Raw genomic sequence first — 20664 nt, 5'->3', positions numbered from 1 at the left:
CCTGGAGGAGATACTGTAGTATCATCAAGATGCTCTAGACTGTAAACTCCTTGTGCACAGGGAACATTTCTACCAACTGCCACAGGAGACAGGAGGTCTCCTCCTGCCAATCAGAAATCTAAAGCTTTCTGGATGATGGGAAGGAGCCCCAAATTTCTTGACTGTTCCACCCATTTCAGGATGCCTGACCATATTAAACAGAAATGAGTTCCACTGGCACTTCCTGCCTCTCGTGCTGAGACAGCTCTATTTTTCCATCATTGCTCCTAACCTGCAACCCCACCACTGAGTTTCTCAGCTGCATCTCCTCCCCGTTTCAAATCCTCACCCACATAATCTTTCTTCCTCTTTTTGGGCCCCTTAAAACTTATTACTCTACGATATGTTCAGCACCTCGCCCCCATCTTCAAAAAGTTATCACCTGCTACTCCCCATCTCTTTCAAATGTGTTGTCTACTCCTGCTGCTTTTGAATCTTCTAATTCGCTTCTCAGTTTTCCATCTGGCTTACATCCTCACTGTTCCGTAAAGATTACATCCATAGCTAAGATCTTCTTTCATCTAAAGTTAAAGACTTATAAGTCTGTTCTTATTCTCATCTCACAGTTGACCACCTGCTAACTTTTTGAGACATGCTCTGGCCTTGAACAAAGTGGCCCTATTCTTTCCCATCCAACAGAACTCTTTAAGGGATCTTATTTTCTCATAGACAGCATTTGCCTAAGGTTTTGGCCTTAACTACCTACAATTCTCCTTCTATTAGCTCATTCACTTTCATGGGTTCAGCTACCATCTCTTCAGGAATGAAAATAGATTCCTCTCTAGTCCTTGGTGGCTCATTTTCTCATCTCTTTCACTGTCTACCAACTAGATTTTCATCTCGCTTTGAAAACACCAAATTTGAACTTTGGGTGATGAATGGGAGAGGGAAGTTCCAGAAAAGTATCCAGTTTTGATTCCTTGATGTAGGAAATAGGAGCCTTTAGCTGGAGTGCATAAGAACAAGGATGATTTTTGAGAGAAACAAAATGTAAGGGACTTTAAAGACTAAAGTCAACAAATTAATTTGGATAGGTTACGAATGCAAATGTCAGAGTTTACACACTTGGGATGACAAAGTTATACGTTCTGCAGGAATATAGTTTTCAGGTTCTCGTCAAGGTTAGCCAGACACAAAGAACAGCAGTTCAAATTAGAGGTCACAAATCCATCCACAGTTCAAATTAGAGGTCACAAATCCATCCACAGAATTTACTATGCAATTACTCTACATAGAACCCTGTATTATATACTTAATAATAATAATCAATCAATCAATTGTATTTATTGAGCACTTACTGTGTGCAGAGCACTGTACTAAGCACTTGGGAAGTACAAGTACAAGACAGTCCCTACCCAACAGTGGGCTCACAGTCTAGAAGGGGGAGACAGAGAACAAAACCAAACATATTAACAAAATAAAATAAATAGAATAGACATGTACAAGTAAAATAAATAAATAAATAGAGTAATAAATATGTACAAGCATATATACATATATACAGGTGCTGTGGGGAAGGGAAGGAGGTAAGACGGGGGATGGAAAGGGGGATCAGGGGAAGAGGAAGGAGGGGGCTCAGTCTGGGAAGGCCTCCTGGAGGAAGTGAGCTCTCAGTAGGGCCTTGAAGGGAGGAAGAATTATTAATAATAATAATTATAATGATGATGGTATTTGTTAAGTGCTTACTATGTTCTAAGCACTGGGGTAATAACAATAATAATAATGATAGCTTTTACTAAGCGTTTACTATGTGCAAGGCACTGTTCTAAGTGCTGGGGAGGTTACAAGGTAATCAGGTTCTCCCAAGTAGGGCTCCCAGTCTTAATCCCCATTTTACAGATGAGGTAACTGAGGCACAGAGAAGTTAAGTGACTTGCCCAAAGTCACACAGCTGACAAGTGCTGGAGCCAGTATTAGAATCCACGACCTTTGACTCCCAAGCCCATGCTCTTTCCACTAAGCCACACTGCTTCTCTAATACAAGATACAATGCTCTACAATCTGCATTTGTTTTCAACAGCAATTCAGTTTAATTTAGATTATAAATCTCTACGTTTGTAACCTGGATACCAGAGATATCACCTCCTACAAAGCTACTGAGATCAGACAGTGTAATTCAACCAACAGATTTACACTTTGGTGAATTGACGATATTTTTAATTTGGGTGTGAAGAGAAGGGATTTAGAGAAAGGCATGGCAGGGACATGAAGGAGGATTATGTTGCTAGAAGAATCAGACGGTGGGAGGTTGCAGAAACCAAGATAAAAGATAACAAGGACAAGAAGAGGAGACATATTTAGGTGATTTTATGAAAGTGAAAGGCTGAAAGGATAACGGAAAGGACATTTTATTAAAAAGTCTTTTACAAGGCTGAAAAATCACTTCCTCAAGAGATCATTTTCCTCAGTTGTTTGACTTCAAAAAACCAACTTTGACTCTCCTTCAAACACCCCATTTCCCTTTCATATGATAAATAGGTATAATCTGTATTTGCAAACGTGTACGAGTAGATTATTTCAAATATGTGAAGTTTACATTTAATGATCTGATGCCATATTATGAGTAATAAAACAATTTATCTCAATTTCCCAGTGAAAGGAAGGAAGTTCAGTTGAATCAGGAGTCTGGTTTACTGGCACCACCTGGAAAGCGAGCTGTTTCCTCTGCATTCCACAACATCACAGGCCAGGGATTTTAAATCATATGCTTTCAGTTTATAGGCAATCCAAATCTTTCCAGCATGGCAGGGGCTTTTTTGAGGAGGCAGCCAAGGTTCTCAGCATAAGGCAGGATCTTTTAGAATTTACTTTTCTCCCCCATATTCTGAGAATGTTTACAAATGATTCATTAATTAATTCTCCTTGGAGAAATTCAGATGCTCACAGGTGAAATCAATTCAACAACATTATTTAATAATCACTTGCCACGAGCAGAGCACTGGACTAAGCATTTGGGAAAGTTCAATACAACAGCATCCCTTCCCACAAGGAGCTAACAGTCTTGAAAGTAATTTTAACTGAACAAATGGAATATTTTTTAATACAGTCCATCCTGAAATTAGAATTTCACATCTCTTTATCTTGTTGACCTCTTGTATCTTATTCACAGCAATTCATGGTTGTGCCTGTATTGTTCTCTCATTTCTTTCAGCATGTGATTTTTTTTTTACTCCCAAGATTTTTATCTTTAGGAGGGGAAGGTTGAGGAACAAAGGATGAAGGAGACAATGCGTTATTAAATGAATGTCATCTTATGAGATTCAAATCACAGTCATCATGATGAACATGATATTCATATTCATCATATTCATTATGACAACTAGAAATCAAAAATGAAACCCCTCCTTACATTTCAATAAGATTAAAAACATTAATAACAATATGATTGGACTGCTAGTCATCAGACTGCTCCAAGTGTACCCAGCCTCGTGGAGTGTAAAATATTATTGAAGTTTTGAGGGTTGCCTCAGTGGATAAAAGCCTTGGAAGCATATTAAGAATGGCGAATTAATCAGGAATGATGATAATTCTGGTTTCATTTATTTAGTAAGAGTTTGTAACTCCAGTTTTTCTACTATAAAAAACTCCCTCAACTAATACGACTAGCAAGATGGTTGCTACAACTATAATTCATGGATAGTAAATGCTCACAAGTTTAAGGTCCTCATCCACGAAGAGGGGTTGTGATGATATTGGTGGAGCACATGGACACAAGGAAGTTTGGGGAAGCACCGGCCCAACTGGTCAAAGAACCCAGGCTGTGCAGCCCCCGGCTTCTGTTTTCCAATGGCAAATTTCTCCCACCCTTCCCTCCACTCTCTGAAGCTCTCCGAGACCAGCTCCCTCTTCTAGCTCTCTGTTACTCCACAGTGGAACAGGAAGATAAATGTCGGTCAAACGTCCCATCCCCTTCTAGACTGCAAGCCCTTTCTGGGCAAGGAATATGTCTATCAACTCTCTTGTACTGCATTCTCCCAAGTGGTACTGACAGTGCTTTGAACGCAATAAGTGCTCAATAAATACAACTGATTGAATGATTAATACTTCATTCAGGTTTTTTTCCTGTAGTGTTAGACTGAAGGAAGGACTGAGATTTTACACTGAGATTTATCAACCTACCTTTACACCAAAATACTAGATTTGGGAATTTGGGGGACGAGGGAAAGAGCTCAAACCATTACAAAGCCTCAGTCATCATTTCCTTATATCTCTACTCAGTTCCCACATATATTGATTAATAAAGCACTGCAAAAACCTCAAAAGCTAGTCTCAGAAATTCCTGCTTTAATCAATCAATCAATCAATCAATCGTATTTATTGAGCACTTACTGTGTGCAGAGCACTGTATTAAGTGCTTGGGAAGTACAAGTTGGCAACATATAGAGACAGTCCCTACCCAACAGTGGGCTCACAGTCTAAAACGGGGAGACAGAGAACAAAACCAAACATACTAACAAAATAAAACAAATAGAATAGATATGTACAAGTAAAAAATAGAGTAATAAATATGTACAAACATATATACATATATACATTTAACTGCTACAATTATTATTGTACATATACTGTACTAAGCACTGGGGTAGATACAAGTTAATACGGTTCGACAGTCCCTGTTCCACAAGGGGCTCAGTCTAAGTAAAAAAGACTAATAATGATAATAATAATAATAACAACAACAATAGTATTTGTATGAGTAGGATTTAATCCATACTTTGCAGATGAGGAATCTGAGGCACAGATAATTTCAGTAACTTGCCCAAGGTAACACAGCAGATGAGTGGCAGAGCTGGGTTTAAAAACCAGGTCCTCTGACTCCCAGGGCATGCTGCTTCCCTTTCTTCAAGCTACAAATGTTTCACATTTGTGTCATGAAAATTTTGAAAATCTAAATCCCATCTACACTTCCTTTTACCTTCCGAACTATGACAACGGTGACCGTCACCTTCTACCAACATAATATTTGGCAGAACAAAACACATTTCTAAACTGTGAGTCCATTGTTGGGTAGGCACCGTCTCTATATGTTGCCGATTTGTACTTCCCAAGCGCTTAGTGCAGTGCTCTGCACACAGTAAGCGCTCACTCAATAGGATTGAATGAATGAATCAATTTCATTGAAAGAGCCTTCCACATAGTAGTTTTTCCTTCTCCCCCTAGTTTCTTGCCTTTTTCCCCACTTCCTACTAAACTATTCCTTCTTATTCAAAAGCAATTAAAGTTAAACATACAATTTGGTTACTGAATACCAGTTCCGGGAGAGTTAATGGGGGAAAGAAGATGCAAAATTATTAAATAATTGGAATTTTTGAATTGTCTATTATTTAAAGTATACACAGAAGCAGCATGGCCTAGTGGCAAGAGCACAAGCTTGGGATTCAGAGGACAGGGGTTCTAATTTCACCTTGGGAAAGTCACTTAACTTCTCTATGCCTCAGTTACCTCATCTGCAGACTGTAGATTAAGACTGTGAACCCTATGTGGGACAGGGACTGTATTCACCCTGATTACCTTGTATTTGCTTAGTGCTTAAAAGAGTGCTTAGCACATAGTAAGCTCTTAACAAATACCATAATAATCATTATTATAATTATAATAACTGCCCAAGGTCACACAGCAGGTGTGTGGCAGATCTGAGATTAGAACCCAGGCTCCATCCCACCACACTGCTTCCCTAAAAGGGGCCAAAGCCAAACGGATGGTCTTTACATCAGGTTAAATAATTAAGCCACTAATTCTTATTTTAGACTAAATTCTTATGGAAAGTTATCAACTCCAGAAAACAAAGTTTCTAAAAAAAGACACAACAGAGCTTTTAACTAGAACTAAAGTCCAGCTAAAATAAACACATATGACTCCACTAATTAAGTGAAAGGAAAATTAAAGGCACTTCCACTACTCAAAACAAAAATACACTCTCTTTTCCCTAAGAAAAACATTTCATCAGTAAAAATTAGTACTATTGAATTCATACCCCTGAATTTCAAGTCAAATACCTTGCCCAAGTTGCTCTTCCACTTGCTTGAGTAGACCAAAACATCACACTTAGCATGAGTTGTTACTGCTTGGCTGTAGAGAGATTTTCCAGTCTTCTGCTTTGAATTGAGCAGGGAAAGGGCAATCTTGGTAGACAAACCAAGGGGATTGGGATTATTGGGACCAACTGTCCAATTAGAATACGCTGATATTTTTTGGTCACCTTGAGGCAGGTGTAAAGGTTTTTGTTTTAATAAGTAACACCACGTGAAACTTGTGGCAGTCTTTAGACTCGGAAATGATAGTCGCTGAGCGTTGCTGGCACTAACCAAAGTGGTTCCTAGTTGGAGATGGATATTCATTTGATTTCCTTGACTTTTAACCAATGGGGAATTTCTTCCTTGGCTGTGGTCTAACAACTTTAAAAGAGAAGCAGGAGGATTTTCTGGAGAAGAGGCAGGTGACATTTGGACTTCAAACCCTGAAGCTGTGGAAGAGTCAATGTTTTCCAACTCTTTAATGGGTTCTGGAGCTCCAGGGTGAACCTTTTCTGAAAAAGCAGCAGCCAACAAAGCACCCTTGCTGCCATCTTCAAGCTGAGGAATAATTTCCTGCTCCAATAAGGCACCTTCAAGGGGCCCTGTGGTACCAATTTGTCTCACTAGAATTGGCTTCTTCTGTTTGTTTGCATCACTCCCTTTCACACTCGATAGTGGCAATGGTCGAACGTCCGTTGTGCAGGCTGCTCCATTTTCATCTTTAGCCCGCTTCTGCTGTTTCTCCATGGCGATATCTAAACTACTGGCCGGGGAGAGCATCCTTTTACTTGAAGCTGTAACTTCTGGTTGGGGAAACAGTCCACCGACTGGAATTCTCTGAAGGACATTTGGAGATTCTGATACAGTTGAATTCCTGCTTCCGGTTTCCAAAAATGCATTTTCATAAATCACTTGTTTTAGAGGGCTTGGCATAGCTTTCTGTTGATCTTGGTGCAATTTTGGCATGGGAATTTTATCTTCAGATATTGGCATCGGCACTGCATTCGTCTTACAAATTGGCTGATTTTGATCCTGGGTCACTAAGATTTGTGGAAGAGGTGTAACAGTAGGAAAGCCATAAGCTGGAATATTACTGTGAATACGGACCGGAACCACAAAGGGAGAGAACTTTTTATCTTGACCACTGATATTTTCAGGCTTTTGTGAATGCGAAGAACTAGGCAAGCTATCAGCCAATTTCGTTGCAATCTTTAGTGACGCCCTAGACTGGTCCACACCGCCTCGATCTGATAGAGTTTGGTTTAGCGAAGCACTTGCCGACTGAGATGGGCACGACTGACTTGCTGGCACAACGTTCAGCTGAAGTTGGTACTTCGGAGCATACCAATCCTCGCTGCCAGATGAGGGGCATAAAGTCAAGCTCAGGTCGGTTTCTTCCTCTTGGATTGCTTCTTTAAGAGATGCTTCTGAATTTTGGGGTTCGGACACTTGTTGCTTCTGCTTTACCAGGGCAAGCCCTAAAAGCTGTGGGCCAGGAGGTAGGGTGGCAGAATTAGAGTTTACTGCTATTGTCTGTGAGTCCTTAGCTGGAGTCTGTGAAGGTGGACGGCTGGAAACCAATTCCCCTAGAGGTATCCCTGAGGCCTGGGCCCTAAGGACCTGTGGAAGCGCAGTCATGTCTGCGTCAGCAACATTTTGGAAGGAAGATGAGCTGACCAGAGCCAGATGGTTTTCTGGGGCAATATTCAAAGATATCTGCCGTACGAGCGGTCCTCTCCTCCGCTCTATCAGAGGCACGTGTCCGGGAACGCCAATGCAGGGGGATGACTTTGGAGACTGTACTTCTACGAGGGGATTAGAATTAGAGGGAGACATGTTTCCACAGTCGAATGATTTACTTCTAAAATCGGAGATCTCCATGGACGGTTGTGTGCAGTTGATCTGCTCTGATGCCGCACGTCTCATTTCCCTGTAATGGGTTCCAGGCACACTAAGCGTATTTGAACCGGCAGGGATCATATTGCCTGCATCAGCTTTGGCAACAGTCTCCGTCTTTGACGCTTCCTCCATGTCTAATGAAGCCGAGAAACTAGAGGCATGCGAAAGACTGCTCTCTCTGCTTAGGCTTCTGGAAAGGGTGGAGTCGAAGCTCGATTCGGCAGAGGAGTGCTCTATCTCAGCTAAGCGAATCCTTTTCTTTTTGGGAGGCAGTTTCTCCGTGGGCAGTTTGGAGAGTGTTTCGCTACGCTGAGGCCAGTTAAACTTTTCGGCTTTTTCTGGATCGTTGCCTGGGATGTCCTGGTCTTTGTCCGGTTCTTCGGTGACTAGTATTTCTGGGACTTGGATGTTGTGCTGGCGGACAAGTCTCGAAGCCGGCCCGAGAACGCTCCTCTCACTGGCAGCCAGCCTTGATCTTTCCTGAAATTCCACTCTGAATGTGTCCGACGGCCCCGGCTGGTGTTGCTGGGGAGAATTCCGGCAAGGGTGTGCATCCTCTTGGATCATTGCTACTGTTTTCTGAGACGGGTGCTTGGCGGTTCGGTTAGTCTCTTGAAGAGCAACTGGGGAGCTTCTTTCCAAAGACTCCGATTTTTCAAAAGAGCTGGGTCGGCTCAGTGAATTTGTATGCTGTATTACTGAAATTCCAGTTCCCTGTCTTTTCAACTCTACTTTTTCTTGAGCGATGACAGCGACCTGATTCTCCGCTGCGGGTGACAACTTTCGCTCCGAAGTCTGTTCGGCACCCCTCGCCACGAGTTGAATTGGAGAATTTGTGGCTGGCTGCTGGCCACCGGCTATCATGGCACTGTGCTTGGGCAAACTGGTAGTTCCTGAAGTATTCTGAGGGGAAGCCTCCACACTTTTGACAGAAATGCCACTGTCACTGGGCTGCAGCTCGTCATCATCCCCCACACTTTTCATTTTTCTCCTTTTTCTTATCTGGGGTGGCTGTTCCCATACCCCCGAAGAGCCCGCCACTCGGTAGTGCAGGATCTGTGGCTGTGTGACCCCAGCCACTGAGTTATGCTCGGGTTCTCTTATAGGCGCCTTGGCTTTGGGTCCATGCAACTCCGAACAGTAAAATTTTTTGTGGTTTTCGAAGTTTTCCAGCTTCCTGTATCTGTTGCGACAGGTTTCGCACTCAAACATCGTCCCCCGCCCCTGATGCGATTTCCTTTTCTCCAAATTTGACCCGGGGGCAAACGACTTACTCCTCGGTAACAGAGCTTCACTGGACACATTACATCCCAGGTGCCCTTCGTCAACAGAATGCGCCGGGCCAAGAGCGTGGTTTTCACTGGCAGATGAGTCTTCTATTGCTGCTTGCCTAACCAGAGTACGAGGGTGTCCACTTGGGTGCGATGAACTGACTGGCCCCGATACAAAGACGTCATCATAGAAAGAGCCGATTTTGTCATCGAACGACTGGCTTCCTCGCAGGGGATGAGGAGGCGGTATTATGTTCGCAGGTACAGCCGAATAACTGGATGTCGGCATCGAGTTGCTCCTTGTGATGGGTAAGCAGTCAAGGGATGGCACCGACAGGAGGAAAACTTGCTTGGACTTTTCTGTTGGGGTGAAAGGGGACTTTGGTATATCAGAGCTTGAGCTAGTTCTTCTTCCCATTGGCTTTAAATCAAACTGGAAAGAATCTTTGAAGATGTATGATTTGGGCGAGTCGATACTGCCTCGTCGGGAAAGCGAGGTTCTTCTCGGTTTGACGCTATCCAGCTGCTTATCATCCACTAAGGCCTCGTTATCCGATATCAACTTGGATATGCGCTCCTCAAGGGTCTTTGTGGCAAGAGGTGGCCGCATCTGACCAGATGAAAGCAATGATTTCTCAGCGCAGACTGTCTGTACGATAGCAGGCATTGCTGGACCACTATGGGATGTGCACAACACAATTTTATTGGTATCTTTGTCGGTGGAAGGCAGGGCCCTGCCAAGGGGAGCGGGTGGGCTCATGGTCTGGTCAGTACTCTCAGAGCGTGAAAAATAACCAGAATCAGTGCTTCCTAAACTCCGAGGGCTCAGAAGAAATTTTCCTTGTTCTTGAGAACAATCTGTAGCCTGTTGCCTTTGTAGTTGTGCATGCGTGCTTCCAAGCTGAAGCTCAGGTTTCTCCTCTAACTGATTCACCTCCCCTTTATGGAGGGGCCCCGCGTCAGCCTCCAAGGAGCCTACCGGGGTTATATTTGCCTTGATATTTGTGACTTGACAGTCCCCTGGCTTTGTGGCAGGAGCAAGTTCAGGAGTAGGGTCCAAAACTTTTGGACTGTCGGCCCGTAAGGGAGAAATATTCACTGTGTGAACTACAACTTTAGGTAAAGTTGTCCTTACTTGCAGTTCCGAACATTTTTCCGAAAGCGACGAGTCCCCTAGTGCATGATCTGGATTGCTTGGAATGGGACTAGATTTCTGTGATGGTTCGGCAGTTGATACCACCTTCATTATTTGTGAAGGCTCCAGCTCTACGGAGCCTTGATCATCTTGTCTTTCATCTGCGGTGCCTTCATCATCACTTTCGCCGCTCTCTTCTACGTCTGAATGAAGGCTAAGTGCTTTGTCAGACTCAGGGGACAGGAACAAACCACTAGAGTCTGGCTGCAAGACCAGTCCAAGTTTGATAGCGTGTGCATGAGATTTTTTGTGCTTATAGAGATTACTTTTGGTCTTGAATGAAAACCCACAAGTGACACAAGGATAGGGCCGTTCTCCTGTGTGTGAACGGATGTGCTTCAGGAGGACGCTCGGCTTGGCACAAGCCCTATTGCAATATTCACAAATATATTTTCCTTGTTTTTTTGGTTTCTGATCTTTCAGAAGCAGACTGCACATTTGTTCGACACCGTGATTAACAAGGGAGGCAACTTGGCCCGAATTGTAGACCGAAGCTACGGGAATCTGTGTGGAATTGGTTGAACTTACAGACACAGATGAAGAGGAATCTACGAGTTGGTTTAGTGGAAGAGCCTGAGTTGCACTAGAAGGCGGGGTATTACTTAGAGATGAAGTTGCTACCACGCTGTATACCTGGTGAAGTTTGGGATTCTCTTGATGTGGCAGAGATCTGGTGAAACTTGGGCACACTGCAGGTTGACTAGGTTGGCAGGGTTTAGGAATAAACTGTTCTTGCTGATTGTGTGACTGAGAAACCGACTGAATGGGTGGGGATTCGATGTTCTCAGTGGAAGATACCGGTGCAGGGTGGGAGGTAAAAGGATAAAATTGTGATTCAACTACAAATTCTTGCTGGGACACAGACTGGTTCGTGGCACTTGTACTGGTTTTGAGTTTTGAAGGAGATCTGACACTTTTATTTGGTCTCTGTTTTTCTGTCTTTGTCCCAGGGGCGGGGCCCTTTTGTGCCAAAGTATTCAGTTCCGGCTCCATGGCTTTCAACAAGACATCGAACGCGGTACTTGTACACAAAGATGAGGTACTACAATCAACAAGACTAATACATTCACTATTGTCAGTCTTGGCTTTACTTGCCAGAGAGCTAGGTGCGCACTTCTTATCTGGTAACTGGCCAGAATCGTAGCCGTCGACTCTCCATTTACGTAATTCCAAGGAGTGTTGCAGGTACGAAAGTTTTTTGGATGGCCCGGTCTCAGCTTTGGGGGTTTCCAGTGTTATTTCACTATTAGGAGTTTCTCCATTTTGTTCAGTATATTGTTTCCCATTTTGGACAGGTAAGTGATTCTGTTCCTTTAGCTGTTCCGAAGCATTGTGAAGTACATTAAAAGACGAAGTTTCTTCTCTATTTTGCTTCAGTTTTGCTTGAGGAGGGTTCCTCAAAGGCGATTTTGGTATCTTTTTCAGATGGTTTTCAGTTACGATCTTTTTCCGTTTCACACCTTTAACTGTCTCGGGATTTCCTTTTGCGCCAGCCTCTGCGATTTCTGTTGAAAGAGAGAAAATAGATTGGCATTAAGTGGTCAAAAGTACTGATTCAAATTATTAAACCAGGATTAATATTGCAAAGTGGTGTTAATTTAACCAAATACCCTTAACAGTAGCCTGAATTAATGAAAAGCTCTTAGAGGGGCCTTAAATTGATATAGCTGGCATGGGGGCTGATAAGGCTTCCTCCCTGAAATCTCAACAGAGTCTCTAAGCTGCACAAATTCATTCGGTTCATTCTCTCAGAGCTGAGAACTCTTGAATATAATATTTTAGGATAATTACTACCCAAGGAGGAGAAAGGTGCAAAATTCAATTTTAAATTTCTCTGGTCCTGAGTTTCTAAGCTCTCAATATGGATTTTTATCTTTCAACCTAACTAGATGTCATGTTTCCTTCAGGGTTTTCAGGTCCTACCAAATCTTGAAAAATCCAGTTAAATAGTACCCACTCAATTATCCATCAATAATAGGAGATGAAGTGCCAAACCATCATCATCTTAAAGTAATCGCTCACTCTCACTAGTGCCTATCGAGTGTCTACTGTGAACAGCACACTGTGTGTGAGCCCTGGGACAGTATAATACAACTGGTAGGCATGATGATCCCTGCCTTCAAGGAGCTTATTATCTACTATATGCAAAGCACTGCACTAAGTGCTTGGGAGAATAGAGTAGGGTTAGAAGGTAAGATACCTGCCCTCAACGAGCTTACAAGGGAAGGAAGACATTAAAAGAAATATGGATACCAACTGCTTAGAAATAAAAGTACAATATTTTAATACAAGAGGCAGACACAAATTGTAAATAGTTAATAGGAAATAGAGTAAAAGTAGAGGTGCAACAAATAAAAGTAATAAAAGTAAATGTAGGCAGAGAAACAAATGAATAAATGGAACAAACTAAAGTACCCATGAGTGCTAAAGTTAGGGGACTGAATGAAATGACCAGAGATTGGGGATTAACTGGGGAGGGCCTGCCTCTAGACTGTAAATTCATGGGCAGGGAACATTTCCATTATTTCTGTTTTATTGTACTCTCCTAAGGGCTTAGTACAATGCTCTGCACAGAGTAAGTGCTCGATAAATACCACTGACTGGTATTTATTGGCAAAGGCACTAGGAAAAACTGTCCAAGGGTGCAAACCATGAAAAGGATAAAAAGAGGAAATGAACAAAAAGATAATACATAAATGAACATTTTTTATGTAGACAAGGGAGTTGGCATTGGTGGAGGAGGCTTTTGGGTAGTATTATTATTAATAATAATAATGGTATTTGTTAAGAACTTACTATGTTCTAAGCACTGGGGTAGATACAAGTTAATCGTGTTGGACACAGTCCCTGTCCCACATGGGGCTCACAGTCTTACTCCCCATTTTCCAGATGAGGTAACTGAGGCTCAGAGAAGTTAAGTGACTCGCCCAAGGTCACACAGCAGACAAGTGGTGGAGCCGGGATTAGAATCCATGACCGCATGACTCCCAGTTCCATTCGCTGGGCTGGAAGGAGGTTATAAATAACCTCTCCAGCTCAGAGAACAGCTGCCAGAGCCAGAGAAGTCCTGGGTCCTATTTCGAGTCCTGGAATGAAAGGTCCGGGTTCGATGAGGCCAATCTGGATTCCTCCTAGAGGCTGGAATCCTTGAGGCAATGGGTCACCCATAATATAGCTGAATCTTCTACACTGGCAATGAGATAATACTAAACTGTTAAAATCAATTATCACATTGTTGCTAAAACAATCTGCAAGTAGAATATGATCAAAAATCAAACTAGTAGTGGAAAGCAACAAATGTAGCAGCTGTAACTAAACTTTAAGAGTTTTCTTCGGAAAATAAATCCATTTTGTTTGGGTAACAGACTACTCAATAACAGCTTTATTTCTCTTCATATGGGTCAAAAGCTACACCCAAAACCCCATTCCTCACCCCACCACGTTTTGTAGCAGAGATGACGACCAAGATGCTGCCATTCAGAATGGTGTTCAAACCTGGATTCAGGATTTAAATGGAATCCACCACCTACACCCTCTTTTAATATTGAACTTCAGAGCAATACTGTTCGAGTTGAGCTCTTATGCAGATAAAAACAAATCACTCAGGCTTAGCTGGTTTCCATTTATATGCCCCCTCAAAGCAAAATTATTTTATTAAAGCCATATTTGATGTTGGCTCTTTTGTTGGAAAATACATCCTTAAAATGTATCAATTATAGCCATATAAAACTGTGAAACTCACCAGACTGTTCTTACCATAATCCATTTGCATTTGTTAACTACGTTTAGAAAAAAGCCCCTTAAAAACAAAAGATGTACATTAGCCCATTCTTCGATACAAAGGGCCAAGAATTTAACGTGGGCATTCCAAATAAACCTCCTCTTTGGGAATCAAGTTAACACCCTCAGAGGGGAAAATTAGTCTTGTGGTTGGGATGGACCAGGTGAGTAGGGATCAGAGGCTAGTCTGCTTTGGTTCTACGACTAACTCTGTCACAAGCTCACTGACGGGCAAGGCATTCGTGGGCTAATCAATCAATGACATTTATTCATTTTTAATGGTATTGGCTAAGAGCCTACAATGGCCCAGACTGTTTGAAGTGCTGAGGTAGATACAAGTTAATCAAATTAGACACAGTCCATGTCCCACCAGGGGCTCCCAGTCTTAATCCCCACTCTACAGATGAGGTAACTGAAGTTCAGAGAAGTTAAGCGACTTGCCCAAGGTCACACAGCAGATAAGTGGCAAGAACAGGCATTAGAACCCAGATCCTTCTCACTCCCAGTGCTTTATCCACTAGGCCAAGCTGCTTCTCTAGTGACCGACTGTTTACTGTGTGCAGGGCACTCTCTAAGCCCTTGGGAGAGCACCATAGAATTCCTGTCCAAAAGGACTTTGGAGACTAGAAATAATAGCATCCCCCTAGGATTTGTGATCCTGAGATAATCTAAATATTCATATGATAACATCGGAAATTTTCAATGATATCACGAGGGTAGAATTGCAGTTAGAACACTTACAGAGGGGCGAAGAATGATCTTTGCTGGAATGGAAATTTTTTAAAATGTAGATTTCCTTCCTATTTTATTAGTTTGAGGGGTGGGTGGGTGGGCTTAAAAAGAAAACCTTGAGCTGGAAGGTTTCTGATATTTGCTTGCAGGACAGTACTGGAATTCAGGGAGTTATCAATCTAGTACACCCAATGATACAATTTTTTTTCTGTCACCGACAGGCCCTCAGTTCACTAAAACCATTACATCCTCACTCCACACCCACCCCACCAACCCACAAAAAAGAGAATGATCACCCCAAAGAGCCTTACACCCTGGAATCAGATAATAAAAATTAATAATAATAATAACTGTGTATTTGTTAAGCACTTACTATGTGTCAGATATTGTACTAAGCGCTGGGGTGGACAAGAGCGAATCGGGTTGGATCATAGTCTCTGTCCCAAATGGGGCCCACTGTCTCGATCCCCATTTTACAGATGAGGTAACTGAGGCACAGAGAAGTGAAGATAAATCTGGTTTTGTGATATTCAACATATCTTCATCTTTCTTTTGTTTTCCATTTTGGGTCCTTTTGTCAGGGCAGGGCACATGTTTTGTTTGCTGATGTACTTTCCACTTGCTTTTTGCAAGAAAGCGGTAAAGTTCCCCCAACCGTTACTTAAAGTCAACTGAGTGCTCCACTCAGCGATAGTTTATGAGAGAGCTGAGGGCCTAAGAGCTGCCCCAGTGCTGATAAAGATGTTGTAAAGATGTTCAGTTTGACTGTCTTTGAGCCCCATGTGGGACAGGGACCATCACACCTGATTTTCTTGAGTCAACCCCTCTGCTTAATACAATGCTTAGAAAGCGCTTAACAATTACTACAAGTATTACTATTATGTCCTCGTTCGTTGTCTGGTGACGCATGCTGCTGGACTTTGGGAGACTGGATGAGATACAGCAAATAGGCAGTGAAGCAGCTCAGGGAAGCAGCGTGACCTAGTGGAAAAGAGCCTGGGCTTGGGAGTCGGAGGACCTGGGTTCTAAACCTGGCTCTGCCACTTGTGTGCTGTGAGAACTTGGACAAGTCACTTCACTTTTCTGTGCCTCAGTTACCTCATCTGTAAAATGGAGATTCAATCCTCTTCCCTCAAATTTAAGACTGCGAGATCTGCATGGGACAGGGACTGTGTCCAATCTGAATACCTGGAATCTAGTCCAGTGCTTAGTATAGTGCTGGGCACATAGTTGGCACTTAAATAACTATACATTATTAGTAGTGCAAATCAAACCCACTATGGCAAAAACAAGAGACTGGGAACCCCAAGTGCAACAGGGAGTGCGTCTGATCTGTTTGAACTGTATTTATCCCAGTGCTTGGCACGTGGTAAGTAATTAATAAATGGCATAATAATTTGCAATAATAATATCTGACCACCTACTGGGTGCTCTGTGGTATTAGTATTATTATTATGACCATTAATATCAATGGTAATGACTGAGTGGCTACTATGTGCAGAGAACTGTACTAAATGCTTGGGAGAGTACAATTGAATGTTCCCTGCCCACAGAGAGCTTACAGTCTAGTTGTGGTATTCGTTAAGCACTTACCATCTGCCAAACACTGTACTAAACACTGGGATAGATAAAAGCAAGTCAGAATGGACACAGTCCCTGTCACACATGGGGCTCACAGTCTTAATCCCCATTTTTAAGATGAGGTAACAGCCACAGAGAAGTTAAGTGACTTGCCTAAGGTCACACATTAGACAAGTGGCAGAGCTGGAATTAGAACCCGGGTCCTGCTGACTCTCAGGCCCATGCTCTATCCACTAGACCACGCTGAAGATTTTGGGAGAGCACAATGGACTTTAAAAACACTCTCCGTGACTTCAGGGAGTTTATAACATACATGCTGCTGGCGGTGGGAGATAATTTTTCCCCATCTCAAATCCTTAAAGTCTTATGTAACATAGGGAGCCCCAATTTGGTTCCTTGTTGAGGGAGAGACAGCACTCTTGGGTTCCAAGCACCATCTCTCAAATGAAGAGGGGCTCAATTCTATTTTCAGGGGTACAGCACACAGACAGCAGCAGCATCTTCATACAAAAAGGACAGTTACAAATGCCGCCACTCATCAGGCAGTTCATTGGAACAGCTATCACAAGCTTTTCATTTGGAAAGACATTTTATAAAGTGGATTTGTCTACATGTATTATTAAAGCAAGATGTGTCAGTTTCAGTATCACAGATTTTCAGATTAGCAAATGCAAATCTAGAGTCCCCCGAGGTTTAAGATATGAGAGTATACTGTAGTTGAGGAAAAAAGACATTTATTTCTAACAGACATTGTTCCCAGAGACTAGAGAGAACAGGCCCTTTCTGGGGCATATGTGCTTGTTCTTTTCCTCTTCTCATATGGGTACTCAGGGAGCCCCAATCAGTGATGGAGACCTATTCCAGTCCACACGGGGCCGGGAGTCAGAAGGTCATGGGTTCTAATCCCAGCTCTGCCACCTGTGTGCTGTGGGACCTTGGGCAAATCACTTCACTTCTCTTCTTCTCCCACTCCCCCAGACTCACCGGAAAAGTAGGAGGTGTCGGTTTCCTTCTCGCCCCCCAATGTCGCTTTCGCACTACCCCTCCTCCCCCTTCCTTTTTCTTCCCTTCCTTTGAAGTCCACATTATTCGCCTCTACCACCCCCTCCAGATTCTTGTAGCCATCATCTACCGCCCCCCCCGGCCCCACCTCCAACTTCTTTAACGATTTTGATCCCTTCCTCACCTTCCTTCTCTCCTTTTCCATGCCCACTCTGATCCTCGGAGACTACAACATCCACATGGATATCCCTGGTGACTCCTCTGCACCCCGCCTTCTATCTCTCCTCGACGCTGCCAACCTCTTGCTCCACCCCACCTCGCCCACTCACCAACTTGGTCACACCCTTGACCTCATCATCTCCTACCACTGCACTGTCTCCACCCTCACCAACTCTGAAATCCCTCTCTCTGATCATAATCTTCTCACCTGCCTCCTCACTCACACTCCTTTCCCCTGTACATCCATATTACTCCCTCACAGAGATCTCTGCTCTCTTGTCCCCATCCATCTTTCTGAGCGCCTCACACCCCACCTCGCCTCCCTTTCCTCTCTACCCAATCTTGATGATCAGATTACTGCTCTCAACTCTACCCTTTCTACTCAGCTTGACTCGCTCGCTTCCCTTTGCCACTCTCATAACATTAGCCCACAGCCCTGGATCACTGCCACTGTCCGCCTCCTTCGCTCTTATGCTCGAGCTGCTGAACGCTGCTGGCGAAGGTCTAATCACCATGCCAACCTCGTTCACTTCAAGTTTATCCTTTCCTGCCTTATCTCAGCCCTCTCCTCTGCCAGACAAAACTATTTCTCCTCCCTTATTGACACCCATGCCCATCATCCCCATCAGCTCTTCCGTACATTCAACTCCCTGCTCAGGCCCCCAGTTCCTCCCCCTCCTCCTTCCCTCACCCCACAACGATCTGGCCTCCTACTTCATTAATAAAGTTAAATCCATCAGGTCTGAGCTCCCCAATGTCACTCCCCCCGCTTCTCCAACCCCCCAGCTCTCAACGCTCTCTGCTACTCTCCCATCCTCCCCAGCAGTATCCTCAGAGGAGATCTCCTCCCTCCTCTCAAGTGCTACTCCAGCCACCTGTGCTTCTGACCCCATTCCCTCTCATCTTATGAAATCTCTCACTCCGTCCCTTCTCCCCTCCTTAACTTCCATCTTCAACTGCTCACTCTCCACTGGTTCCTTCCCCTCTGCCTTCAAACATACCCACGTCTCTCCCATCCTAAAAAAACCCTTTCCTGACCCCACCTCCCCTTCTAGTTATCGCCCTATCTCCCTCCTACCATTCCTTTCCAAGCTCCTTGAACGAGTTGTCTACACACGCTGCCTCGAATTCCTCAACGCCAACTCTCTCCTCGACCCCCTCCAATCTGGCTTCCGTCCCCTACATTCCACAGAAACTGCCCTCTCAAAGGTCACCAATGACCTCCTGCTTGCCAAATCCAACGGCTCATACTCTATCCTAATCCTCCTCGACCTCTCAGCTGCCTTCGACACTGTGGACCACCCCCTTCTCCTCAACACGCTATCCAACCTTGGCTTCACAGACTCTGTCCTCTCCTGGTTCTCCTCTTATCTCTCCGGCCGTTCATTCTCAGTCTCTTTTGCGGGCTCCTCCTCTCCCTCTCATCCCCTTACTGTAGGGGTTCCTCAAGGTTCAGTTCTTGGTCCCCTTCTGTTCTCGATCTACACTCACTCCCTTGGTGACCTCATTCATTCCCACGGCTTCAACTATCATCTCTATGCTGATGACACCCAAATCTACATCTCTGCCCCTGCTCTCTCCTCTTCCCTCCAGGCTCGCATCTCCTCCTGCCTTCAGGACATCTCCATCTGGATGTCTGCCTGCCATCTAAAACTCAATATGTCCAAGACTGAACTCCTTGTCTTCCCTCCCAAACCCTGCCCTCTCCCTGACTTTCCCATCACTGTTGACGGCACTACCATCCTTCCCGTCTCACAAGCCCACAACCTTGGTGTCATCCTCGACTCCGCTCTCTCGTTCACCCCTCACATCCAAGCCTTCACCAAAACCTGCCGGTCTCAGCTCCGCAACATTGCCAAGATCCGCCCTTTCCTCTCCATCCAAACCGCTACCCTGCTCGTTCAAGCTCTCATCCTATCCCGTCTGGATTACTGTATCAGCCTCCTCTCTGTCTCCCATCCTCCTGTCTCTCCCCACTTCAATCCATACTTCACGCCGCTGCCCGGATTGTCTTTGTCCAGAAATGTTCTGGGCATGTTACTCCCCTCCTCAAAATTCTCCAGTGGCTACCAATCAACCTACGCATCAGGCAAAAACTCCTCAGCCTTGGCTTCAAGTCTCTCCATCACCTCGCCCCCTCCTACCTCACCTCCCTTCTCTCCTTCTACAGCCCAGCCCGCACCCTCCGCTTCTCTGCCGCTAATCTCCTCAACGTGCCTCGTTCTCGGCTGTCCCGCCGTCGACCCCCGGCCCACGTCCTCCCCCTGGCCTGGAATGCCCTGGAATGCACATCCGCCAAGCTAGCTCTCTTCCTCCCTTCAAGGCCCTACTGAGAGCTCATCTCCTCCAGGAGGCCTTCCCAGACTGAGCCCCCTCCTTCTTCTCCCCCTCCTCCCCCTCCCCATCCCCCTGCCTTACCTCCTTCCCCTCCCCACAGCACCTGTATATATGTATATATGTTTGTACGTATTTATTACTCTATTTATTTATTTTATTTGTACATGTTTATTCTATTTATTTTATTTTGTTAATATGTTTTGTTTTGTTTTCTGTCTCCCCCTTCTAGACTGTGAGCCCACTGTTGGGTAGGGACCGTCTCTATATGTTGCCAACTTGTACTTCCCAAGCGTTTAGTACAGTGCTCTGCACACAGTAAGCGCTCAATAAATACAATTGAATGAATGAATGAATGGGCCTCAGTTATCTCATCTGCAAAATGGGGACTGAAACTGCGATCCCTACATGGGACAAGGACTGTGTCCAACCCCACTTGCTTGTATCCACCTCAGCACTTAGTACAGTTCATGGCACATATTAAGCACTTCTCTGTGCCTCAGTTATCTAATCTGTAAAATTCATTCATTCCATCATATTGAGTGTTTACTATGTGCAGAGCACTGTACTAAGCGCTTATTGTGAGCACCAAGGGGAC

General features: G+C 44.1%; 1 protein-coding gene across 5 annotated transcripts in view; it reads right to left on the bottom strand.

The window, feature by feature from the left end:
• Nucleotides 1-20664, bottom strand: part of HIVEP1 (HIVEP zinc finger 1) — a 152184-nt gene that overhangs the window by 16463 nt on the left and 115057 nt on the right. For all 5 annotated transcript variants that reach the window (XM_038770779.1, XM_038770778.1, XM_038770780.1 and 2 more), the window contains exon 4: nt 6036-11923. In XM_038770779.1, the coding sequence (XP_038626707.1) occupies nt 6036-11923 (5888 nt within the window). The remainder of the gene's footprint in view (nt 1-6035; nt 11924-20664) is intronic.

This window comes from Tachyglossus aculeatus, chromosome X2, assembly GCF_015852505.1.
Source record: "Tachyglossus aculeatus isolate mTacAcu1 chromosome X2, mTacAcu1.pri, whole genome shotgun sequence".
Lineage (NCBI taxonomy): Eukaryota > Metazoa > Chordata > Mammalia > Monotremata > Tachyglossidae > Tachyglossus > Tachyglossus aculeatus.
This window is presented reverse-complemented; position numbering and strand designations above follow the sequence as displayed.